This window comes from Oryctolagus cuniculus, chromosome 8, assembly GCF_051225735.1.
Source record: "Oryctolagus cuniculus isolate XC-2025 breed Fujian yellow rabbit chromosome 8, ASM5122573v1, whole genome shotgun sequence".
In the NCBI taxonomy this organism is placed as follows: Eukaryota; Metazoa; Chordata; class Mammalia; order Lagomorpha; family Leporidae; genus Oryctolagus; species Oryctolagus cuniculus.
In genome coordinates, this window is record NC_142874.1 from 87,036,594 (window position 1) to 87,063,324 (window position 26,731).

A 26,731-nucleotide genomic window follows, 5' to 3' on the forward strand; every position below is an offset into this window, starting at 1 on the left:
GTTATTTGTAATGACTTAAAATCACTTTTTGGGTAGAGGTTTCTGAAATGAGATTTTGGGGTGGGCATCGTGATGCAGCAGGTTAAGCCACCACTTATGACACTAGCATCCAGTATGGGAGTACTGTTTTGAGTCTTGGCTGCTCTGCTTCTGGTCCAGCTTCCTGCGGATGCACCTGGGAAGGCACTGGATGGTAGCCCAAGTACCTGGGGTTCCTGCCAGCCACATGGGAAACCTGGATGGTATTTCTAGTTCCTGGCTTCGTCCTGGCCCAGATTTGGCTATTGCAGCTGTTCGAAGAGTGAACTAGGGAGTGGAACATTGATCTCTCTTTCCCTCTCTCCTCTCTCTCCCTCTCTTTCTTTCTTTCTCTCTCTTTCTGTACTCCTCCCTCTCTTTCTCTTCCTCCCTGCCTCTTTACTTTTCTGCTTTTCAAATAAATAAATGAATAAATCTTTCAAAAAAGATTCTCATTATAAAAATTATTGGTAATTTATATATGTATATTTTCATGATGTTGATAATTGATAAAAACCGATCACTGGGGGCCGTCACTGTGGTATAGTGGGTTAAGCCTCCACCTGTGGTGCTGGCATCCCTTATGGGCATCAGTTCTAGTCCGGGCTGCTTTTCTTTTGATCCAGCTCTCTGCTTATGGCCTGGGAGAGCAGTAAAAGAGGACCCAAGTGCTTGGGCCCCTGCACCCACGAGGGAGACCTGGAAGAAGCTGCTGGCTTCAGATGGGCCCAGCTCCATCTGTTGTGGCCATTTGGGGAGTGAACTAGCTGATGGAAGACCTTTCTCTATCTGTTCCTCTCTTTCTCTGTAACTCTACTTCTCAAATAAATAAATAAAATCTTAAAAAAAATTATCATTGCAGAAGACATGAAAGAAATGCAAAGCATCTGCTATCTAATACCTCCAAGTGTTAGTGCTGTTTCCGAGAAACAACCATTTGGGGTTGGGGGTGTGTTTCTTTATTCTCTCTCTGTGTGTTGTGTTTCTTTATTCTCTCTCTGTGTGTTTTAACAGAGTTGCAGTATTTGTCTGGTTTGGGTTGCTGTAACAAAATACCCTAGACTGGACAGCTCAAACAATGTTTCTGTCTCACAGTTCTGCAGGCTGGGAAGTCCAAGGTCAGTGTGCCAGTAGGAGGTTGCTTAACTGCCTAGCAACCACTTTCTCACTTAGAAGAGAAAGAAAGATCTGGTGTCCCTTCCTTTTTTTTTTTTTTTAATAAGGGGATTAATCCCATCATAGTGCTGTACCCTCATGACCTCATCTAACCTTACTCACCTCCCAATACTTTCACATTGGAGATTAGGGCTTCAACGTATGAGAAATGCAAGCATTCAGCCCACAGTGGTATTGTGTTAAATATCTATGTCTTACTTATTTCACTGGCCATTAGTTACATCATGAACATTTTGTCACTTTAATAGCTATAATGTTCTATTTTGGGCTGTGCCCTAATTTGTTTAGGATCTTTTGAGCTTTAGTTTTTTATGTTGTTTTGTCATCATCAGGCAAACTTTCAGATAGCTATTATTTGCACAATGTTTGTCTGCCTCTATGAGTATTTCTTTAAAGGAAAGTCCTAGAAGATTGATAAAATACACTGGGCATACCTCTAGAAGCAAGGGTCACCTGTCAGTTTGTGATTTTACTAGATCTTCAGTTTAACTCCACAAATAATGCAGAAAGGAGGGAACATATAGCTTCTAAGTATAAGTCAATGGTGACTTGAGCAACCTAGAATTCTTACTGGGTCTTGGTCTGCCATCTCAGTTGGCTCTGTGTTTGAGGAAGAGGATAAAATTCCAGGTAGACTATCTGTCATAGCCACAGGTGCTCTTTGGCTAGTGGTCTAAGAGTTTCTTGTATACTTTTTTTGTATATGTGAAAATGAGAAAAAATATCAGCACTACCTCTGTAGCATCTTATCAGTGGAATAATATTGATTATTGCTACTTATTTGTTGCTACTAAAAAAAAATCCAATAATGCATTTAGTGACTCAGGTGAATACTTCCTAAAAGGTTTCAGTCTTTACTAGAAAGTAGATTTAGTATTTGTTTCTTGTTTTGTTTGTTGTTTGTTTTTGTGAGATGTAGAAGGAGACAGAGACTGACAGAACTTCCATCCTCTGTCTCACACCCTAGATGCCCACAACAGCTAGGGCTGGGTAGGGCTGAAGCCAAAAGTCTGGAGCTCAATCCAGATCTCCCATGTCTGTGGCAAGGACCCAACTTCTTGAGCCATCACCTGCTGCCTCCCAGGGTGTGCATTAGCAGGAAGCTGGAAAGGGGCCGGGCCAAGACTTGAACCCAGGTATTCCAGTATGAGATGCAGGCATCCCAACTGGCATCCTAACTGCTAAGCCACATGACCACCTTAGATTTAGTGTTTCTTTAGGAAAAAATTTTCTCGGTCCCCTGAGTGGCAGCTGGGGAGGAGGAGTTGGGAGAATGAGAGGGGGAATGGTTACAAAGGGCAGCCTGAGGGATCGTTGTGGCTTTGGGCCTGTCCTGTAACTTCTGTGGTGGATACCTGTACCTGAAGTTGAGCAGAACTGAATGCATGCGGAGAGATGCGTGTGAGTGAAGCTGCAGAAACCAGAGCGAGATCGTTCGATTGCGTTTCTGTGCTGAGGCTCTGTCTGTGATACGATGCTGCAGTTCTGGAAGGTGTTACGGCTGGAAGAAAGTGGGAAAAGGGTACATGGAATCTTGCTGTATTAGTTCTTACCATTTTGTGGCAGTCTGCAGTAAAAATTTCACTTGAGGCCGGCGCCGTGGCTCACTAGGCTAATCCTCCACCTTGCGGCGCCGGCACACCGGGTTCTAGTCCCGGTCGGGGCGCCGGATTCTGTCCCGGTTGCCCCTCTTCCAGGCCAGCTCTCTGCTATGGCCAGGGAGTGCAGTGGAGGATGGCCCAAGTCCTTGGGCCCTGCACCCCATGGGAGACCAGGAGAAGCACCTGGCTCCTGCCTTCGGATCAGCGTGGTACGCCGGCTGCGAATGGCAAAGGAAGACCTTTCTCTCTCTGTCTCTCTCTCTCACTGTCCACTCTGCCTGTCAAAAGAAAGAAAGAAAGAAAGAAAGAAAGAAAGAAAGAAAGAAAGAAAGAAAGAAAGAAAGAAAGAAAGAAAGAAAGAAAGAAAGAAAGAAAGAAAGAAAGAAAGAAAGAAAGAAAGAAAGAAAGAAAGAAAGAAAGAAAGAAAGAAAGAAAGAAAGAAAGAAAGAAAGAAAGAAAGAAAGAAAGAAAGAAAGAAAGAAAGAAAGAAAGAAAGAAAGAAAGAAAGAAAGAAAGAAAGAAAGAAAGAAAGAAAGAAAGAAAGAAAGAAAGAAAGAAAGAAAGAAAGAAAGAAAGAAAGAAAGAAAAATTTCACTTGAAAGTATTCCCTAATTCTAAAAATGGATAATATTCAGTAGTGTGATTTTGTTGTTGTTCAGTGAGAAATTTGAACTTTGCACAGACACTGAAGCTTTTCTAGGTCTTCTTTCCCCATTAAACCAGTTTGGTATAAAGAGAAGGAACAAGTAACTTTCTTAACATTTCACTGTAAGTCTCTCAAAATGGGAAAATTCTCTTTTTCTTTTCCAGCCATGAAGACTTTGAATTCATTTCGGGAACACGGATGCGCAAGCTTGCCCGAGAAGGCCAGAAGCCTCCGGAAGGTTTCATGGCTCCCAAGGCTTGGACTGTGCTGGTGGAGTACTACAAATCCTTGGAGAAAGCTTAAGTTGGCAGCCCAGTCAGTCCAGCTTTGACGCTTCACGGAGTACCGCGAGGGGACCACAGAGCCGCTGTCGGCACTTCTGTGTGGTTGTGTCTGTCCTGACGTTCTCCCTATAGACAGACCATTCTCCTTAACTTGTGTCAGTTTTGGTCTGCCTTATGAGTTCTGTTTTGAACTAGTGTAACACACTGCTGGTTTTAATGTATCTTTTCCACTTATAGTTAGTACTTCTACAATATAGTTTTAAAATCTTGTCTTTTGATATTATATTTATGCTTCTGTCTCATGGTTTTTTCAAGCTGTTATATTAGTTGTAACCAGTAATACACATATTGAATCTCACTTATCCTTTAAAAAAAAAATCACTAAACAATAAAGTGGGCTAGACCTTGTTTTGGGAATTTTACAAGACATCTGTAGCAATTAGATTTTTTTTTCTTACATTGAAAATATAAACTGCTTTCTTCCTTCCAATCAGCTATAGATCTTCAGCTGTTATAATCTAAAGCATTCATATGATCTGTGTAAGCTCTGAATGAATTTCTGTATTCAATAAAATTAATTTTTTGGCTTCTTATTTATGTGATACTTTTTCTATTTTTCTGTTTACATATACCATTTCCTCCTTGTGGAAAAAGTTTCCGACGGAGGAGGGAAATACAGACATGCTTTATTGCTGGAATTTGCTACTTAGTAAAATTCCTAACACTGTGTTCCTAGTGAAGGTTTGGATAGCAGATTTATTTATTTTATTTGAAAAATTTACAGAGAAAGACAAATCTTCAGTCTGCTAGTTCACTTCCCAAATGGCTACAACAGCCAGGGCTGCGCCAGGCTGAAGCCAGGAGTCAGGAGCTGCTTCCAGGTCTCCCTCTCCTACTTGGATGTAGGGGCCCAAGGAACTAGACCATCCTCCGCTGCTTTCCCAGGCGCATCAGCAGGGAGCTGGATCAGAAGTGGAGCAGCTGGGATACACACTGGTGCCCATGTGGGATACCAGTGCCACTATAGCACAACACCCATTGTCATTTTAAGTGGAGAAATATAAGGCATTTTTAATCCATTTAAATACTCAGTCACATTCCCCAAGTATGTCTCTTAAGAAACACCCACACAGAAACACAAAGTGTAAAATACTGTTTGAGTACTAGTTATAGCATTAATTCACATTGAACAACACATTAAGGACAGAGATCCTACACGAGGAGTAAGTGCACAGTGACCACTGTTGTTGTCTTAACAAACTGACACTCTTGTTTATGTGTTGTTCAATGTGAATTAATGCTATAACTAGTACTCAAACAGTATTTTACACTTTGTGTTTCTGTGTGGGTGCAAACTGTTGAAATCTTTACTTAATATATACTAAATTGATCTTCTGTATATAAAGATAATTGAATCTTGATGTGAATGGAATGGGAGAGGGAGCGGGAGATGGGAAGGTTGCGGATGGGAGGGAAGTTATGGGGGGGAAAAGCCATTGTAATCCATAAGCTGTACTTTGGAAATTTATATTTATTAAATAAAAGTTAAAAAAACAAATGAAATGAAAAAAATAAAAAAGAAACACCTATGCAACTACCCACCAAGGATTTGGATGTTAGGTGCTTCTGTTAGGAAAAAGTGGCTGTGCTACCGAAATAATTTCTAGATTGCAGTGCCGTAAAATAAAGGTGTTTCCACACAGCTTGAATGAAAGGTTCTCCTCACCATAACCATTCAGGGGAAGGTCATACCACTTTATGCTACTGTGGCAACGAGAGGTCTCTAGAGTTCTTGCTACCAGGCAAATAGGCCAGGGGACGCCCCCTTCTTGGTCTTCCACTCCGTTTTGATGGAGGTTGGCATAAGTGATTCCATTTTGATTTTGACAGATTTCACAGCATCTTTGCAAAAACTCTGCCAATATATAGTCACGAGTCACTAAACAACAGGGATGCATTGTAAGAAATACTTCGTTAGGTGATCTCCTGGTGTGAACATCACAGAGTGGATGTGTGCAAACCAGGATGGCAGAGATCACTTGAGGAGCCTTTTTTTTTTTTTAAGATTGATTTATTTATTTGAAAGAGTTATGGGGAGAGAGATCTTCCATCTGCTGGTTCATTTCCCAGATGGCCACAACAGCCAGCAGTGGGCCAGGCTGAAACCAGGAGCCAGGAGCCTCTTCCAGGCCTCCCACAGGGGTGCAGGGGCCCAAGCACTTGGGCCATCCTTGGCTGCTTTTCCCAAGCCAATAGCAGCGAGCTGGATTGGAAGTAGAGCAGCTGGGGCATGAGCCAGCTCCCATATGGTGTTGCAGGTGGGGGCTTAACCTGCTATACTGCAGCTCCTGTCCCTTGATGAGCCTGTTGATGCAATGAAGAAATGCAGAGAGCACACCATGCCTGAGGACACTGCTGGCTGTAGCGTGGCAGACTGTCTTGCAATAAGCTTTTTTTTTTTTTTAATAGGAACACCCCAAAATAATGATGAAAAGTGTAGTTTAGCAAGTATATAATCCGAAAGCATAGTCTTTCATGATCCAGTACTATGTACTGCCTGTCACTGTATGTGCTATCTTTTTGTGGTTCACAGTGCAAAAGATTTACATCAGGATCACCATGAACATCTGGGTGATGTACTCCACTACAATGTCAGGATGGCTGTGGAGTCACTGCATGATAGGGATTTTACAACTGTGTTATTGTCTCATGGGACCACAGTCAGGTGCAGTCCAGTGCTGACCAGGATGTCACTGTGTGATGCACAGCTGTACTTGACCAAGTTAAGATGACAATGTGAATGAGAGAAACCAAGATTAGCAGCACTGTAATGTAGTATGGTCTGAAAGTGACCCGGTGTTCTATGAGGTGACAGTCTTTTCTGAGTCCAGCCCACCAGAGAGGGATGTGGTGAAAACGTGATTCTAGACCCCCGGGCCCTTGGCCTAGCCACCCACTTGTGTGTTCCATGGAGGAAAACAAAAGCAACCAATGATTTGTGTAGGCCACAGGTTGCTATGAGTTTTTAATCTACAGATCTGATAAAAATGGAAATTTATCTTTCTTCTTCCCCAGTTCATAAAAGTGAGCCCAGAGTAATCTTTAAAACAGTCAACCCTCACACCAAATGTCTCCTGCCAAGTGGTCCTGGAAATCTTGGTACCGTGTTTTTTATCTCTCCATCACCTGGAAAAGTGAATGGAAAAAGAACATGCAATCAGCTTGGCACAAGCACCGTGTCCTGAATCTGTCAGTTCTCTTTCACTGTGACAATCAAGACCACATATTGGGAGATTCATTTCCATCCAAGAGGAGAGCGATTATGTGTCTCTCTTAGAATTCAAGTATTTTCTAAGGGAAAACTCAGAAGTCATGCTTCCCACATATGGTATCTCTTTATTGGACCATATGTATCCAGGAGTGGGTTGACTCTCAAAGTAAGGAGTTATTTGCCCACTGGGCTTCTGTTATTTTGGGGAGGGGAGGTATTTCTGAGAGGGCCCCCAAGCCTCTTAGATTGTGTTTCTGCTAGATTCCCTTTCTTTTCCACACAGTTTGGCCCTCAACATAATTATACACATATATAGATTGTGCAAAACACAGCTTGCCCACCCAACTCCTGGTCCAACATAAAAGCTGGTTTCCCTAAAGATAAGCACTTGAAAGCAGTGTGTTAAGTTAGAAGCATCCTTAGGCCGGCGCCGCGGCTCACTAGGCTAATCCTCCGCCTAGCGGCGCCGGCACACGGGGTTCTAGTCCCGGTCGGGGCGCCGGATTCTGTCCCGGTTTCCCCTCTTCCAGGCCAGCTCTCTGCTATGGCCCAGGAGTGCAGTGGAGGATGGCCCAGGTGCTTGGGCCCTGCACCCCATGGGAGACAAGGAGAAGCACCTGGCTCCTGGCTCCTGCCATCGGATCAGCGTGGTGCGCCGGCCGCAGCGCGCCGGCCACGGCAGCCATTGGAGGGTGAACCAACGGCAAAGGAAGACCTTTCTCTCTGTCTCTCTCTCTCACTGTCCACTCTGCCTGTCAAAAAAAAAAAAAAAAGTTAGAAGCATCCTTATCTTCTGAAATAGCAAACATTATCATCCGGACTTTTTTCTCAGACCTGCGTGGCACTGAGGGTCTGTAGTGACCTGCCTTTTTCAGAAAGGGGACGCATCTCCACTGGAGTGAGTTAGCAGCAGACTCCCTCCCTGCCTCCCTTCCCGCAGCCTGGGTTTGACCTGTTGGAGAAGGCTGTGTTCTGCCCCTGAGTGCAGCCACTCCTGTTCCCCAGGGAGAAAGTGGACAGCAGTTCCAACATTCTGGAGCCTGGTTGCACAATCAGGTTCCCAACAGAACCCAGCCAAGTGTGGGTGAGTCCAGAAAAGTCTGAGGTCTGACACATTGATTCCCCACCTGGCTGCCCTGGGGCTGCCCTAAATGACTTTTCAACCACAGCATGTGGCTCATGCTGTTTGGTGTGATTAGGGCCACATGTCTGTGCTCTATATACACACATTTATAAGGAATTGGATTTTTTTTTTTTTTGACAGGCAGAGTGGACAGTGAGAGAGAGAGAGAGAAAGGTCTTCCTTTACTGTTGGTTCACCCTCCAATGGCCGCTACGGCTGGTGCGCTGTGGCCGGTGCACCGTGCTGAACTGAAGCCAGGAGCCAGGTGCCCCTCCTGGTCTCCCATGCGGGTGCAGGGCCCAAGCACTTGGGCCATCCTCCACTGCCTTCCCGGGCCAGAGCAGAGAGCTGGACTGGAGGAGGGGCAACTGGGACAGAATCTGGCGCCCCAACTGGGACTAGAACCTGGTGTGCCGGCGCCGCAGGCGGAGGATTAGCCTATTGAGCCTGGCGCCGGCTAGGAATTGGATTTTCAATATACCAGTGGGCTACTCAGTTGTAGCATAAGAGAATTTTGAGTAAGAAATATGTTGCTGTGGATTTGTTCTAAGAGGAGAAGCGTGGTGGGGGCAAGAGGCACGGAGTCACATTACAGAAACCATCACAGACACTGGGAGTCAGGTAAAAGCGGGTTAGAGGTGAGCAGCTGGCAGACTCATTTATTTCAGTTGGTGTAGGATCTTATATAGCCGAAGCAGCCAATCCGGTCAAGGGGCCGTTTAAAACTTCACAATCTCTGCCTGTTGCCAGGCAGGCTCCTTTGCCAGGTGGGCTCTGCTGCCATTTCCTGAGTAATTGAACACACGTCCCGCTTGCTCGCCAGCGTCATCTTGGCACAGCCTTCTCATTCCACCACAGAAATATGTAAGTTAAAAGTTGATGTTGGGCCGGCGCCGTGGCTCACTAGGCTAATCCTCTGCCTGCGGTGCCGCCACCCCGGGTTCTAGTCCTGGTCAGGGCACTGGATTCTGTCCCAGTTGCTCCTCTTCCAGGCCAGCTCTCTGCTGTGGCCCGGGAGTACAGTGGAGGATGGCCCAAGTGCTTGGGCCCTGTACCCACATGGGAGACCAGGAGAAGCACCTGGCTCCTGGCTTCAGATCAGCGCAGTGCGCCGGCCGTGGCGGCCATTGGAGGGTGAACCAATGGCAAAAGGAAGACCTTTCTCTCTCTTTCTCTCTGTTTCTCTCTCTCACTGTCCACTCTGCCTGTCAAAAAAAAAAAAAAAAAGTTGATGTTGATTAACCGGGGAGATGTTTTGGCTTAAGCAGAAGGCATAAGCGTAAAGGAGAGTGTAGGTTTTTTTTTTTTTTTTTTAAGATTCATTTATTTATTTGAAAGAGTTACATACACATACACACACACACACACACACACACACAGAGAGATAGATCTCCCCTCCCATCCGCTGATTGACTCCCCACATGGCCACAATGGCCGGAGCTGGGCCAGTCTGAAGCCAGAAGCCAGGAGCTTCTTCCGGGTCTCCTACGTAGGTACAGGGGTCAAAGGATTTGGGCCATCTTCTGCTGCTTTCCCAGGCACATTAGCAGGGAGCTGGGTCAGAAGTGAAGCATCTGAAGCTGGAACCGACAGCCTTATGGGATGCCAGGACTGCAGACAGTGGCCTAGTCCGCTGGGCCACAGCACCAGCCCCAAGAGTATAGTTTTATGGTTAAGAACTTGGGCTGTGAAGTCAGATTTCACCTGTTCCTCATGATTGTGTGGCCTTGGTCTTCCTAAGGCATCAGGTGCCCTGTCTGTGTAGTGTTCAGGCATTCTGTGAGCTGGTGCATGGACAGCACAGTTCCTTCACTGATTTGTGTTTATTTAGATGTTGTCTTTTGATCAAGAAATGCAGTGAAATCAGTGTTTATGAGACCAAGCCTTATTGTCTTTGCTGCATAATGCTGTTCTCTAGTCCATGGGGCAGACTGAAAACAGAGCTCCGTTAGACAGAAATCTGAAAGCAGTCACAACACAGGATCCTTGGTTCAGCCAATGCTCCATTCCCTCATTTTCTCATTCTGTTCTACTTCTTCTGTGTTACCCAGATTAAGAAAACAAGAACATTTTTTGCAAAGAGAAAAAGCGGAAGAGTAGACACATTTGCCAAAAGCAGGCATAGCCTACTTCAAATGTATTTTTTAAAATCATTAAAGCATGATAGCACTTTGGGAGAGAGTAATTAACTGAAGATATATCCTAAAATATGAGTAGTAGATCAGGATTGGAAAGGTGGCTTCCACTCTACATTAACTGTATTATTTTAAATTTTTTTCAAAGATTTATGTATTTGAAAGGCAGAGTCACAGAAAGAGGGAGGGGCAGAGAGGAAAAAAGCTCTTCACTCTGTTGGTTTGCTCCCCAGATGGCTGCAAGGTCTGGGGCTGGGCCAGACTGAGGCTGAGGCCTGGAGGCCCATGCTAGTCTCCCATGTTGGTGGCAGTGGCCAAAGCTCGTGGGCTATCTTCTGCTGCTTTTCCAGGCACATCAGTAGGGATCTGGATTCCAAGTGGAGCAGACGGGATTCAAGCTGACACCCATGTGGGATGCTAGCCTTGTTCTGCCCACTCCACTCATCCCCATATTAAGTTTAATTAGCAAGTCCTGCTTTAGTGAGGTCAGTAGTGAGAGGAAAGCTGCCTCTTATAAGCATTATCTTTTTCAAGTGAATTCAATTATTGACATCTAGATTAAACATACTATTTTAAATATATTTACTTTTAGAATTGAAGTATATACAGTATTTCACATATTTGGTAATTACTTGTATCATATGTGGGTGTGATAGTCACTAAGGAATCGGAAACGAGGATATGAAATACAAAATTGTGTCTCCCAGAGTTTTTCACACAGGCATTTATCCTGCTTCATGTAGTCAGAAGATCTTGTAGCTATGATGAGCAGAGAACAGCATAAAATTTAAGTTCATTTTGGAGAAAAATAAGGACAGCTTAAGAAGAGCCAACAGTTATTGTTTCCTGTTTTATTCGCCAGTCAGTGTACTAACTGCTTTATGTGCATTAATTTGTTTAATCCTGTGACAACAGTAGGTGCATGGTAAGAAATATTATTGGGGCCAAGATTGTGGCATAGCGGGTTAAGCTGCCACTTGCAGTGCTGGCTTCCCATGTGGGCATCTGTTCGAGACCCAGCTGCTCCATTTCTGAACCAGCTCCCTGCTAATGTGCCTGCAAAAGCACTGTAGGATATCCCAAGTACTTGGGCCCCTGCATCCATATGGGAGATCCAGATGAAGCTTCAGGCTTTGGCCTGGCCCAGCCCTAGCTCTTGTGGTCCTTTAGGAAGGAAGTGAACCAGCAGATGGAAGATCTTTCTCTTTCTCTGTCTCTCCTTCTCTCTCTCTGTAATTCTGCCTTTCATATAAGTAAATAAGTCTTAAAGAAAAATAAATATTATTAAGAAAGGGTGGAAAAAACAAGTTTTAATGGAGAATTTAAATGAGAATGAAGAGCATAAAATAATTTTGTAAGAGGACAAATTAAAAGCTGAAAGGTGACTTTGCAGGCTGGCTTTGTGGTGTAGGGAGTAAAGCTGCTGCCTGCAATGCCAGCATCCCACACGGCCAACAGTATGTCCTGGCTGCTCAACTTGCAATCCAGCTAGAGAGTGTCTGGGAAAGCAGTGGAAGATGCTCATGTGCTTGGGCCCCTGTGCCCTTGTGGGAGACCAGGAAGAAGCCCTGGCTCCTGGCGTTGAACTAGCCCAGCCCTGGCTGTTGCAGCCTGAGATGGGAGTGAACTAGCAGATGGAAGATGTTTCTCTCTTTCTCTCCTTCTCTCTCGCTTTCTCTCTGTAACGCTACCTTTCAAATAAATAAATAAATAAATCTTTAAAAAAAGTCTTAAAAAATAAAAGATGACTTTGGTGAAGTGGTTAATCATCAGATAAATATGCAAAAATAAAAATTCTCTATTAGCGATAATTGTTTACAAATGAAAATGTGCCAATAACGCTAGCCATTAAAACCTGTGAAATGCTTGTGAACAAAATTAAGAAGAGAAAAAGTAAAAGGGACCTGCTTGAAGAAAACTATAAAATGTTATGACAAGCTGTAAAGCAAGGTCTGAAGAAATGAAAAGATATATTATGAAATGTTTGAGGTAATTAAAATGAAAACCTTCATGATTTTTTTTCTTTTGGTGTTAGATAAAAATTTTATCAGTTCATTTGGGAAAATATGAGAGTACTTCAAAAAGCCCATTGAAAATAGAATTAAAAAATAAGTTTTTGTGCAAAAAATTTTGAAATCCATACTTTCTTCCTAATACACATTTTCCATGATCTTTTAAAGACCTCCTGTAAATCCTGAGAATAGGCAAGAAAATCACGGGGAAGAACTGAAGGGAGACTTAACCTGCCCGCCAACAAAGACTCATGAGAAAGAATGACTGCTTGGTGTTTCGAGCCATTGAGTTTTGAGGTGCTTGTTTATACCGCAATAGCTAACATAGGGCGGGACCAAATCCTTTCCTCCTACCCATCCTGGGTTCTTTGGCTGGGGTTCTGTAAGTTACACCAACAGAAGATTCACAGGAGGAAAACCAATTGTCAACCTGTGACCCATATGGAAGGACAGGAGTCACGGAGAGGGGCAGTTAGAACTTGAGCATTTGTGTCATTTTAACATAAGAATAGTGAATTCGGAGAAATGTGACAAGACAGACTGAAGGGGTTTAGGCTTTCGAGAGTGACTAAGCAGTGGCAGGATAACTGAGCGCTCGGGGGAAGCTGACAGCGTATGGTTTGCGTGTGCCGTCGTCCACCTAGGTGCCGGCTGACTTTCCATCTTCGTGGCCATCGAGCCGTGGACTTCCTGTTTTCTCAGGAGAGTGGGGTGAAACCGGGCCACCGCTGTGAGCTGCAGAAGACAGCGAGACCAAAATTGCCATGCTGCACCTTGCTATCCCCAGGGAGCCAAAAGTCGGAGAATAAGGGGAAGCAGAAAAGACAGACAGCTTTAAGAAGCCAGGGCCCCGCAGATTGCAGCATGTGCCGACTGGACTCCTTGTAACAATTTTACTGGTCCTGGGCGCCACCAGCCAGATACTTCCTGTCCATGCTCCCGCTGCTTCTTCCTGTCACCATAAAAGTTTCCCTAGGACCTGGATCAGGGAAGCAGATCTGAGTGACATCCTTCTGCCTCCTTGCTGGCTGGAAAATCATGACTTTCTCTTCTCAAAATACCGGTGTCACAGATGGATTTTTGTGAGTATCTGGCAGGGGACCTATCTTGTTAGGTTACAAGCTGGCCTGCTGCCTGTTTTTGTAAGCAAGGATTTCTTGCTACATAGCCACACCCACTTGTTGTGTGCTGTCTGTGGCTGTTTTTGGGTTCCCATAGCAGAACTGAGTGGTTGAGACAGACACCTTATGCACTGAAGAGCTAAGTATATTTACTGCGTAGCCCTTTACAGACAAGTTTGCTGGCCACTGGTCTAGACTGACAGCGACTTCTGCAACCTAGATGCTCGTGTTCAGGTTCCCACCTACAAGGAGGGGGGGCTTGGGGATTGGCGCCCCAGGTCTCCTACCAGGGCCATTCGCTGGCCTTTCTATTCCCTCTTCTGATTCCAAGGGGACTTGCAGGGAAAATGGCAGTGAGGAAGAAACCATGACCCTTCAGCAGATTTAAGCCCTCAAAGTCAAAGAAATCAGTGTGGCACATGTTCCATCGCCTCCTGCTCTAGGAGTGAGGTTGGGAATTCATGAGAGTAAAATGTCCAGATTGTTCATGAAGTCTCTGATGTCCCATCTGACTGAGTTAGGGGTTTTGTGGACTGAACCATTATGGAAATATATTTCTTGATTTTTATTCCAAATTCTTGCCCTGACATGAGTTCGGAATTCCAAGCAGGGGCACAAACCCAGTGCAAGACTGAGAGCAGGATTTATTTAAAGAGGGGTAATGAGAATGCATTGACACATGAACACGGGCAGCCCCACGATGAGAGCCACCTGCGAGGAAAGGGCTGGAGATCAGCCTGTGAGGGGGGAACATGAGAGAAGGCAAGAGAAGAAAGGCCGAGAAGGCAAAAGCCAAAGTGGCAGCTTCCCTCTCAGAGGCAGGGGATGGTCCCCTAACTGAATGTATAAACAGGCTAGAGTTTGGGTGGGGTTTAGTGTGTGTGAGGTTTTCTGTGTGTATCATGCTGCCTCCGCATGAAGTTTATCTTACATGTGCTTTGGTGTCTCCTTCTTCCGAGTCCCAGAGGAGGTGCAGGTGCTTCATGGGAAAGTGGGTGTACCGGATTCACTTGCAAGAAGCAGGGTGACAGTGCAGGGTTGCAAGACAGAAGGTGTGGGAAAATCTCTCATCTCATTTATTCCTGTCTAACATCCTTTCTGGTTCCTCTGTTCACTCAGTGGACAGACGCAGGTCTTTAGCCACAATTCTCCTGGTAACAGGAACAAAAAAATTTGTAAATAGTGTGGGGAGCAACTCGGACTAGGCTAAGTTACTGGAATTAAGACTTATTCTATGCGTCTGCTCTCCCACAATATGGCGCTGGGAGAGGAGTAAACAACTTCTACACAGGTGCCTCCAGTTCGACCAATAACCTGCAGGAGCTGATCCTGCTCCTGATTGGAGGAGAGCAGCGTACTCAGCGTGTGGGTAGCAGAGTTGGGATTGGTGGAAGAGGACTATAAAGGAAGAGAGAGACAACATGCACCAGGAACATCTAAGGGGAACATCTATCTGAAGGAACACCTGAGCAGCCCCCGAGAGAGCCGGCCAGTGGTGTGCCGCTCCCCGGCGGAAGTGGGGAAAGTGGCAGGGGGAACCGCCCTTCCGCGGAGGTGGAAGGGACAGTAGCCAACCCGGGAAGAACCAGCAGCAAACCCGGGGAGGGCCGAGCAGACAAAAGAACAGCGCAGGGTCCTGTGTCGTTCCTCCACGAAGACGGGGAGCGACATAATGGTGCCGTGACTCGGATAGGAAACCTAGGCAGGGTTTAGTGTCGTTCCTCCACGAAGAGGGGGAGCGACATAATGGTGCCGTGACTCGGATAGGAAACTTAGGAGAGAAGAAGCGGGAAGAAGTGGGAAAATACCGGAGAGACTAGCAAAGAGCCTAGGGAAAAGCCGGACGGAAAAGATGCTGGAAGAAGCTATTGAAAGCCTAGGCATAGACTTGGATACGGACTGTGGGAAAGAAGTTAGGATTGAAAGCTAGGATTGAAAGCGAAAGTGAAAGCTAGAAGAAACTTAGACTTGGATACGGACTGTGGGGAGAAGCCAGGAGAAATGAGAGGGGAATATTGTTGGAAGAAATATTGGGTAGAGAAAAATGTTAGGGAAAATGAAGCCGCGGGGGCAGGCTGAAGCGGAGACGTAAGCTAGCTTGGGATTCGTCAAGTCAGCCCGGGGAGCAAAAGGTGAAAAGCTAAAACCAGAGGCGGAGACGCGTAAGCTAGGTTGGAATCCGTCAGATTAGCCCGGGGAGCAAAAGACGGGAAGCCAAACCGAAGCGGAGACGTGAGCTAGGTTGAATTCGCCAGGTTAGCCCAGGGAACTTAGACTGAATACCAGTGGCGGAAACGTGAGCTAGGCTGTGTGACTCGCGGAAGCCGCTGTGCACAGAGAGCGCACGGGGCACGAATAGATAGGGAATGCAGGGCTAGGGCGGAGGCTGTGGTGCGGGTGCGAAGGGGCGTGGAGACTGTGGAGCGTGCGCGAAGCCGGGGAAGCTGCACAGATGAGAAGTGCGGGCTGAAGCGGCACAGAGCCGGGAAGCCGCCACGGGGCGAGGCGCCGAGAAGCAGCCTCGGGGCGGGTGCCGCGAAGCCATGGGGATAAGAGAAACAGAAGTTTAGAAGTAAAATGAGAGAAATAGGAATGCTGGCAGATAGAAGTAAAATAGGAGAAATAGGAATGCCCGGAGATAGAGAAATAGAGAAAAATAAGGCCTCCCCACAACATGGCAATGAGAGAGCTTGGATTCGGTCTGCCTGATTAGGCGATAAGCACCAGCAGGCAGCTCGACCAGAGTATGAGCTGCAGGTCACCAAAGATAGGCACGAATCAACATCAATAAGTCTCCCCACAATACGGCAATGAGAAGGCTCGGATTCAGTTTGCCTGATTGGTAGGGCTTGTAAGCACCTGCAGGCAGTTCTAGCAGAGCAGAGCATGCGCTGCAGGGCACCGAACACAGGCATGCATCAGTGCCTAAAAACCTCCTCACAACATGGCGAAGAGAGGACCCGGATTCGGTTTGCCTGATTGGTAGGCTTGTAAGCACCTGTGGGCAACTCCAGCAAGCAGAGCAGAGTGTGTGCCGCGGGGCACCGAAGACAGGCGCGTATCAACGCCAAAAAATAAAAAGAAAGGGGGAACTGTGGGGAGCAACTCGGACTAGGCTAAGTTACTGGAATTAAGACTTATTCTATGCATCTGCTCTCCCACAATATGGCGCTGGGAGAGGAGTAAACAACTTCTACACAGCTGCCTCCAGTTCGACCAATAACCTGCAGGAGCTGATCCTGCTCCTGATTGGAGGAGAGCAGCGTACTCGGCGTGTGGGTAGCAGAGTTGGGATTGGTGGAAGAGGACTATAAAGGAAGAGAGAGACAACATGCACCAGGAACATCTAAGGGGAACATCTATCTGAAGGAACACCTGAGCAGCCCCCGAGAGAGCCAGCCGGCGGTGTGCCACTCCCCCGCGGAAGTGGGGAAAGTGGCAGGGGGAACCGCCCTTCCGCGGAGGTGGAAGAGACAGTAGCCAACCCGGGAAGAACCAGCAGCAAACCCGGGGAGGGCCGAGCAGACAAAAGAACAGCGCAGGGTCCTGTGTCGTTCCTCCACAAAGACGGGGAGCGACATAATGGTGCCGTGACTCGGATATGAAGCCTAGGCAGGGTTTAGTGTCGTTCCTCCACGAAGAGGGGGAGCGACATAATGGTGCTGTGACTCGGATAGGAAACCTAGGCAGGGTTTAGTGTCGTTCCTCCACGAAGAGGGGGAGCGACAAATAGAGTAAATGTATTGTTTTAAAATGGATACAGTGCAGAGAGTGAAAATAAATATGAATTCTTTTAAGTAATGAATTCAGTAGTAGCTTATTTTTTTTTTCACTTCTAAACTTAAGGTAAGGGTCCAGGCCACTACAGATCCACAGAGGTTCAAGTCTTCAGGATGTCAGGTTTAGCAGCAGAAACACCAGGTGTGGAGTGCTTGCTGCATGTTGTGTGTGAGTGGATGGTATGTGAGCCCAGCTTCTCAGGGGAACAGTCACCTTTGCATTTCCTGACCCCCATGTTTTAAGTTGTTTTTGGTACGTTATAGTAACAGATTTCTTTGCATTAAAATTTCCTTTTTAAAGGAGGGAAGAAAAGAAAAATTTTAAATTCCAATCTTTCAGGCACATCACCATGTACCCCATAATGGCTGCACTGAGGGTCGTAAGTTTTTTATATTTTTGTCTTTGGAATAGTAGGGAAGGGATTTGGTTTCTTTAATTTATATCAGCAATGCATTTAATGTATTATGTCCAGAGTTTGCAGAAAAATTTTCTCTTAGGACCAGAAATAACCAAAGGGGATAAAGAAGTTCAATAAAAAAAAAAAAAAAAGACCTGTGTGATAGCTTAGAAATTAGAGACAAACTTGAGAACTCAGTTTTAGTGATGAAAATGACATTGAATGGATCATTTTAGAAATGGCCTGGAATGAGGACTTCTCCCATGACGAAAGAGTAGAGACACTATGATGAAAGGAAAGAGCTTTGTTCACAAGTGAACTTGAGACATTTTATTAATGAGCTTTTTTTTTTTTTTAATGTGGAAGAACTTGTTTCAGAGCTTTCCGAATAGTAGGTGTTCAACACATGCTCGCTTCTTTCCCTTTTGAGGTGGATGCTAAGTGTTGGCAGCATTTATTCTGCCTCCTCTATCCACACCACAGGATCCTTGATTGTGTTGAGACTGGCAATGTGCTGGCTAGGATGGGCCATGAGACACTGAGACCAATCAGGACAGCCTTGCTCCCAACTTTCCCAGCTTCTCTCTTAGCCGTTTGAGACCATGGGACCAATTTGGGCCAAGGAGACCTAAGGAAAATGCTGTTGACTTGGAACTTAGCTTTCCTTGTAAAAGAGAGAGAGGACCCAGTTAATCATATAATATTTCTTTTTTTGTGTGATAGGCAGACTCTAGAATGCTTTGTCATCAAAATCTGTAACAAGATGTGATAGATGTCATTTAAAATTTTTTAAAATATTTATTTTAATGGGGTCAGCAGTGTGATACAGTGGGCTTAACCACTGTCTGCAATACTGGCATCCCATGTGGCTGCCAGTTATAATCCTAGCTGCTCCACTTCTGATTCAGCTCCCTGCTATTGCACCTTGGAAATTAGCAGAAATTGTCTAAGTCCCTGGGCCCCTGCACCAATGTGGGAGACCCTTTGGCCTGGCCTGACCACAGCTGATATAGCCATTTGGAAACTGATGGAAGATCTCTCTTCTCTGTATCTCCCTCTCTCTCTATCACTCTGCCTTTCAAATAAATAAATGAATCTTTTTTAAAAAGCTCTAGCTGCCAGGTCCCTAGTGAAGGAGGGGAGAGAACAAGAGCAGACAGGAAAGGTGAATGATGTGCAAGATGACAAAGGAAAACACTTTTTAAAGATTTTATTGGGGCTGGTGCTGTGGTGCGGTGGATTAACTCCCTGGCCTGAAGCGCCAGCATCCCATTATGGGTGCTGGTTCAAGATCCAGCTGCTCTACTTCCTGTCCAGCTCTCTACTGTTGCCTGGGAAAGCAGTAGAAGATGGCCCAAGTCCTTAGGCCCTTGCACCCATGTGGGAGACCCAGAAGAAGCTCCTGGTTCCTGGCTTTGGATCCGTGCTGCTCCTGGCCATTGCAGCCATTTGGGGAGTGAGCCATCAGATGGAAGACCTTTCTCTCTCTCTCTGCCTCTCCTCTCTCTGTGTAACTCTGATTTTCAAATAAATAAATAAAATCTTTAAAAAAATTATTTATTTATTTGAAAGAGAGTTACAGGTAGAGAGAGAGAGAGAGATCTTCCATCCACTGATTCACTCCCCAGTGGGCTGCAGAGGCTGTGGCTGGGCCAAGCTGAAGCCCGGAGCCAGGAGCTTCTTCTGGGTCTCCCACATGGGTACAGAGTCCCAAGCACTTGGGCCATCTTCCACTGCTTTCCCAGGCCATAGCAGAGAGCTGGATTGAAAGTGGAGTGGCTGGGAGTTGAGATGACTCTCATAAGTGATGCTGGCATTTCGGGCTGCACCCAACACTGCCCTAGCAATTCCTGTTCATTTGTATTTAACTTTGAGAATGGTCTAAAGAAAGGTTTTCCAAATTATGACCTTGACTCACCAGTATCCAAATCACCTGGCTTGGAATTTTTTGATTGAAGCCTGAGATAAATGCATTTTGTGTGTTTTGTGTCATTCTTCTTCTTCTTCTTATTAAAGATTTATTTATTTATTTGAAAGGCATAATTACAGAGAGGCAGGGGGAGAGAGAGAGAGAGAGAGAGAGAGAGAGAGAGAGAGAGAGAGAGAGGGAGGAGGCCGCAACAGCCAGAGCTGGGCTGATCAGAAGCCTGGAGTCAAGAGCCAGGAGACAGGAGCTTCTTCTGGGTCTCCCACATGGGTGCAGGGGCCTGAAGACTTGGGCCATCTTCTGCTACTTTCCCAGGCCACAGCAAAGAGCTGGATCAGAAGAGGAGCAGCTAGGACTCAAACTGGCACTCCTATGGGATGCTGGCTCAGCAGGCAGAGGCTTGAACTGCTAACCACAGTGCTGGCCCCTTTGTGTCATTCTTAAGCATTCTGAAGTTTGATGTCAGGTGGCATAAAAGCTGAAATGGAATGAAAAAGAGCTGTAATATTTCAAGTAAATACTTAGTAAGCTTTGCACTTGACTATCATATTCAGAAGTGACATTTATGGAAAATTTACTATGTGGAATCATAGAATAAAGCCTTGATCCCTTGGATATTTTGAGAAAGATTTGAGAATAGCACTATATTTTTAGCTAAAGCCATGGGGGGAATCAAAGAAAGAGGGTCCTCTGATGAGCAAGGGCTCTGCTAAATGGTTTTGCCTTTGCCAGTAATTCCTGGGGACGCATAAGGGGCCATGTAGCTTTTAAGGGAACAGAATAAGACCACCACTAACAACAGCAAGAAGAACTTTTAAAATGTTTGTTCCAGATCCTAGGTTACCTGTAAAGAAGCTTGCAGTTTGCTTGGCTCAATACTCCTTTCAGGAGTTGCTAAAATACTCTCAGATGGCCCAGGCTCCTTTGTTGCAAGCCTTGTAATCAGTTGCATCAATGGGACTGCAACTTTTAAAAAGAAAAGTTGGCAGACATCACAGGTAGCCGTAGACATCTCCAGATTACCCCAGATGTTGAGCCAACCTTAGAAGACCCTCCAGTGGCCCAAGTGCTTGGGCCCCTGCCACCCTTGTGGGAGACCTGGATGGAAGATCTGTCTCTCCCTCTCTCTTTCTCCCTGTACTTCTGCCTTTCAAATAAATAAATCATCTTAAAAAAAAAAAAAATGGAAGCCCCTCCAGCACCAGGGGAGAGGCCTGTGCAGTCCCCTGTGGTGTGAGGCTTCCCATGCTCCTCTCTGCTGATGTGGTCGGTCCAGAAATAACATCAAAGAACAGCGAGGGAACCAGGGAGTCAGAAGTGAGGTGTAAGGGTGTGGGGATTTTGCTGAGTACACGGCTTCTCCCTGCAGCCCCTGGACATTTGGATGAGCCTCAGGCTCCTCTCAGCTCTGGCATTTAGGACATTGTTATGACCGTAATGGAAGGAACTTATGGGTATGTTGTGGGGTGAAGTCTACTGGGTAAGAATGAAGCATTCGTATATGACCCTTGGAGGAGCAGCCTCCTTGGTTTTTACCCAGAAGTGTTGGAGTGTTGGGTGAGGCGAGTGGTATTTTCTTTTTTCTTTCTTTTTTTTTATTTTTTACAGGCAGAGTGGACAGTGAGAGAGAGAGACAGAGAGAGAAAGGTCTTCCTTTGCCGTTGGTTCACCCTCCAATGGCCGCTGCAGCCAGCGCGTGCTGCGGCTGGTGCACCACACTGATCTGATGGCAGGAGCCAGGTGCTTCTCCTGGTCTCCCATGGGGTGCAGGGCCCAAGCACTTGGGCCATCCTCCACTGCACTCCCGGGCCATAGCACAGAGCTGGCCTGGAAGAGGCACAACCGGGACAGAATCCGGCGCCCCGACCGGGACTAGAACCCCGTGTGCCGGCGCCACAAGGTGGAGGATTAGCCTATTGAGCCATGGCACCAGCCTTTTTTTTTTTTTTTTTGACAGGCAGAGTGGACAGTGAGAAAGACAGAGAGAGACGTCTTCCTTTTCTGTTGGTTCACACCACAATGGCCGCGGGTGCAGGGCCCAAGCACTTGAGCCATCCTCCACTGCACTCCTGGGCCACAGCAGAGAGCTGGCCTGGAGGAGGAACAACCGGGACAGAATCCGGCGCCCCAACCAGGACTAGAACCTGAGGTGGCAGGCGGAGGATCAACCTATTGAGCTGCGGTGCCGGCCAGTGGTATTTCACTGTGGCCTTCATGTGCTAAGGGGAGAGGAGGGCCTGAAGATCAGGTTGCAGAGGCTCGGGTGCAAGGCCTGCACTTTTCTAGGTTGCTGGCCTAAAGAGTCTGGCGTTGGTAATTCAAGAGGTAATGGAGAGGCAAGGGTGCCTGTGCCATCTCCTGAAGGGCCTCCCTGGACCTCACAGTCCTGAGCTCCTCTACCTCCTCCTCTCCCACCGCCCCTTCTTCTTTCTTTTTCAAATTAAGATTTATTGATTTGAAACGCACAGCGACACAGAGAAAAAGACAAAGAGTAAGAGAGAGAGAGATATCTTTTTCTCTTCTGGTTCACTCCCCAGTTGTCAACAATAGCTGGGACCAGGCCAGGCCAAGGCCAGGAGCCAAGACCTCCAGCGAGATCGTCCAGGTGGGTAGCAGGAATCCAGGTACTTAGGTCATCATCTAACGCCTTCCAAGCACATCAGCAGAAAGCTGGATCTGAAGTGGAGGCAAGACTTAATCCCTGGGGGATGTGGGAGCCCCAAGCAGCAGCTTAACCCGCTGCACCACAATGCGGGCCCTTCACCTGTTTTTTGGTGGCCGTGTGTATTTTCACTTTTACTGTTCATTCACAGGTAAGCTTTTGGCAACATGAACCCAGCAATATCAAATTTGTTCTTTTTCCTGCAAACATACCACGTGTGTCTGCCTGGGTGGCCCTCTTCTCTCTGGAGGCCCTCATTCAAATTATTACCCCCCCCACCCCACCCTGTGTTGTGCGGTAGGCCCTCTGTGTACTAGAACATTCAATGATGTGCTCTTCCCATTGAGTTTCTAGGTTGTTTCTCACAAAACTGCTGGTGTCTTGTCTTGATTTGGATTTTGAAACTTAAGAAGAAAGTCTCCTAGCTACTGTTAGGACAAAGTGCTTCATGTGCATTAACTCATCTAATTTCACAGAACTGTTGTTTAAGAGAATATCTTGCATCCTGTTTCCCAGGTACAAAAGCTGAGACTTAGAGTAAGTGACTTGCTCAAGGTCGTGTGCTAGTAGGTGGTAGAATTGGGATAGGAATCAAGATGGGGCTGATTTCAGAGTGTGACTGTGTCTCAGGCATGTGGAGAGGTTCAGAAATGCAAATTAAACATTTGAGAGGAACAGGTATTAAAGGTAACAATATCATAATGGAACAAGAACAATAAATAATGGAATCTCTACTGTAGAGCATTAGTGCTTAGACAACTTATTTGATTTCCTTCTGGTACTAGATTTATGAGATAGATAAAATCTCAGACAGATTAGGGCAAATATCCAAGATCACCAAGTTAGGACTAGGCATTTGATCTACTGGGTAAGCTGCCATCTGGGACTCCCCCATCCATGTTGGAATGCCTGCCTGGGCTGAGTCTCACCTCCAATCTCGATTCCAGCTTCTTTCTGGAAGATGTGGTGGCTCAAGTAGGTGGGTACCTGAAACCCACACAGGCTTGGGGTTCCAGCTCCCAGCTGCAGGTCTGGCCCAGCCTGGGTTATTATTGTGTTTCTCTCTCTCTCTCTCATAAGTAAAATAAAAATATTTTGAAAATATTAAAAAGCACAAAAGATCACACAGCTAATAAATGGGAAAGTCAAGACTAGATTCCGAGATTCCAAGCCAGAAATCCTGCAGCACTGGCACATTATAGTCCGCGCCGCACACTCAGGCTCATCGGTATTTGAGGTGTGTGAACTCAGCCACTCAGTTGCATTTTCTGATGCTTTCAGTATGCCAGAAGCTGAGGCCACTCACAGTGTTTTCTGAGGTGTTAGCTGAAGACTCGTTGACTCAAAATCACTTCTAATGCCTGATAAGAGTATAAATTCTTGGCCTTGGAGAGTCAGAAACTCTGAGCGGGAGACCCAGGGATCTGCATTTCTCCGAAGCCTCTGCCCGATCCCCAGGTGTCAGGATGCTGAGAGCAACAGCGAGAACATGCAGAGTGTCCAGTGGTCCCAGGACCACAGCGCTCCTGCTCTGCTTCCTTGGCCAAAACGAGGCACAAGGGGAGGGGACATAGTCTCCCTCCCTCAGTGGAAGGAACTGCAAAGTCACATGCAAAGGATAGAAGGAGGGAGATATTTTGTGGTCTTTTTTTTTTTTCTTTTTTACATTTTGTTTCAAGTGGGAATCGCCCCAAGCAGAAGACTTGACACAAAATAGTACATTTTGCAACCAGTCAAGAAGAGACTGAAAGATATTTTGTACCATGAAAGTTTCACTGCATTGTTCATTGCAAAATACTACAGAATTAACTTAGAGATGTGTTTCACATCTTTTTAAGACAGACAAATGTTTCAAATTGTCTGTCCTCTGTGCTGACAAGTGATTGCTGATTTGTAGTCTACCCACCAGGCGATGTTTTGAAGATGCAAAACGTAATCCATCCTCCAAGTATACGGTGGTGTTTCAACAGTGAGCAAGAAAATAATTACTTTTCAGAAGAAGCTCCTGCTATGAACAAAGCATTTTGAATTCGGATGTTTGGAAATGTTTCCTTTGTTACATGATTTTATTGTTGAACAATGCAAATGTGTCACAAGCAAATTTTACTCATATTTTAAGCTGTCAGAAAACTGGAAACTAAGTTTCCTGTCTGTTTAAAAACATCTTTCATATAAATAATTTTGGTGGATTTTGAAACTTTTTGATAAGAAGAAAATACAATTTTCCATTTATTTACAAGAAAACACACTGATATCAGAGATATGAAAATTTAGCACATGTATTTTCATGAAAAAGTGTTGAAAATTGGTGGATTACATTGAAAAATAAAGTCTAAGAATTACAGCCAATGTGACACTGTTTCCACGTGGGTCTAAGCTATGGGGGAAGGCATTTTTTGAGGTGACAGCCAATAAAACTCTGTGGCTTCAAAACGGGCTGAACTAAATAGTTTAAAATAAAACAAGGTTGAGTTTAATCACTTTGCACTGACATATAAATAATGTTCTGAGAAACAATATAAAGAATTAGAATGTGTTTAAAAATAAATTTTATAACCTTTATCTCAAATTTAAAGCTTTCTTTCTTTCTTTCTTTCTTTCTTTCTTTCTTTCTTTCTTTCTTTTCTTTCTTTCTTTCTTTCTTTTCTTTCACAAAGTCACAGAGATAGAGAAGGGGAGAGAGGTAGAGATAGAGATAGAGATAGAGATAGAGATAGAGATAGAAGTAGAGATAGAGAGAGAGATCTCCCATCTCCTTGTTCTCTCCCCAGATGGCCACAATGATTGGAGAAGGGCCAGGTCAAAGCCAAGAGCCAGGAGCTTCATCTGGGTCTCCCACATGGGTGCAGGGGCCCAAACACTTGGGTCATCTTCTGCCACATTGCCGAGTACATTAGCAGGGAGCTGGATTGGAAGTGGAGCAGCTGGGACTTGAACCAGTGCCCACACAGGGTGCTGGTGCTACTGGCAGAGCTGGGCCAGGGTCAAAGCAGGGAGTGAGGAACAGATCCAGGAATATCACGCAGGAGGCAGAGACCCTTTTCTTTGAGCCATGATCACTTCCTTCTAGTGCCTGTGATACCAGGAAGTGGGATTCAGGAACCAGAACTGGGAATTGAACCCAGGTACTCCAATGTGGGACAAGAGTGTCTTCATTGCTAGGCTAACCACCCACTCCCCAGTTTCCTATTTTTAAATTTAATAATTAACAATGAATATTTTGTGCACTGAATGTGTGTATAAAATAAAAGATCACAACCTCTTGGTTGGATGTTAGAAAGAAAAGAAAGCAAAGAATGTGAGTGAGGATGTAGAGAAACTGAAACCTTGGTACATTGCTGATGGGAATATAAAGTTGAGCAGGACTCATGGAAATAGTCTGATGGTTCTTCAAAACATTAAACACAGAATTATAGTTCTTGGTCTCATACCCAGAATAAGGGGAAGCATGGACTCAAGCAGGTACTTGTGTGCCAGTGTTCAAAGTGGCTTTATTCACCACAGACAAAAAGCAGATGCGCCGAAAGCTCATCTGAAGGTGAATGGATGAAGCATGTACCCTTTACAATGAATGGGATATCATTCAGCCTTAAAATTAATGAAATGTTTTATCTTAAAATATTTATTTATTTATTTGAAAGTCAGAGTGACAGAGAAAGGAGAGAGATCTCCTACATGTTGGTTTGCTCCCCAAGTTGCTGCAACAGCTGAGACAGGGCCAGGCCATAGTCAAGAGCCAGGAACTTTATCCAGGTCTCCCACAAGGGTAGCAAGGACAAAAAGTACTTGAGTCATCGTCCGTTGCTTCCCAGGAACAGTAGCAGGGAGCTGGATCAGAAGTAGAGTAGCTGGGTCTTGAATGGATGCTTCAATATGGGATGTAGGCATTCAAAGCAGTGGCCTTACAGATGTGCCACAATGCCTACTGCCCCAAGAATGAAATTCTGATAGAAGCCACAGCATGGATGAACTTTGAAAACATGCTAAGTGATATAAGCCAATCATGGAAAGACAAAAATAAGGTACCTAGAGTAGGCAAATGCATAGAGATGTGCACTGGAGGGTGGCAGAGGTGCAGGAGGGGACACAAAGAATGTAAAAATGTCCTTGGGGAGAATCAAAAAGTTCTGGTAGTCAATATGGATAAGGATTGCGGCACATTGTGAAAATACTTGATGAGACCGAACTGTATAGTTAAAAATGGTTAAAATGGTAACCTGTAAGTCATGTACACTTTGCAACAATAAAAATACAAATGCATACTCATGTATTTATAGGGACGTGTGTTTGGAATGCCACCAATAAATACAGGCATAGGATCAGAATATTTGGAGATCACTGGGTTCCATCCTTACTGGTGACCTTGGAAAGTAGTTCATAGGCTTCTGGGTGCTACACAGGACAGGGAGTACAGAGCTGACTGGGAATAACAAAAGCTTTGCAAAGACTTCTTCATAATTTCTCCAAGGGTGCTACTTTTGGTGGTAGTCCCTGGCTTGTTTTTAATAGTGATGAGTAAGAAAAACCATGGTTACCAAAGGACCCCTGAGATTGGCTTTAGAAGAAGGTCCTGGGAAA

At 45.5% G+C, this 26,731-nt stretch overlaps 1 protein-coding gene and 1 long non-coding RNA gene across 4 annotated transcripts in view; both read left to right on the plus strand.

The window, feature by feature from the left end:
* PAPSS1 (3'-phosphoadenosine 5'-phosphosulfate synthase 1) overlaps positions 1–4,318 on the plus strand; it is a 109,247-nt gene extending 104,929 nt beyond the window's left edge. The window contains 1 exon segment of one of the 2 annotated variants that reach the window (NM_001082172.1): positions 3,606–3,744. In NM_001082172.1, coding sequence (NP_001075641.1) covers positions 3,606–3,744 — 139 coding nt within the window. 2 annotated transcript variants of the gene reach the window in all.
* Positions 4,319–8,807: 4,489 nt separating this feature from the next.
* The window catches only part of LOC149125080 (uncharacterized), a 36,295-nt gene continuing 18,371 nt past the window's right edge, over positions 8,808–26,731 (plus strand). Inside the window, exons 1-2 of one of the 2 annotated variants that reach the window (XR_016212568.1) lie at positions 8,808–8,983; positions 22,029–22,096. This is a non-coding gene — a long non-coding RNA (uncharacterized LOC149125080). The remainder of the gene's footprint in view (positions 8,984–22,028; positions 22,097–26,731) is intronic. The other variant, XR_016212569.1, reaches the window with a different exon arrangement.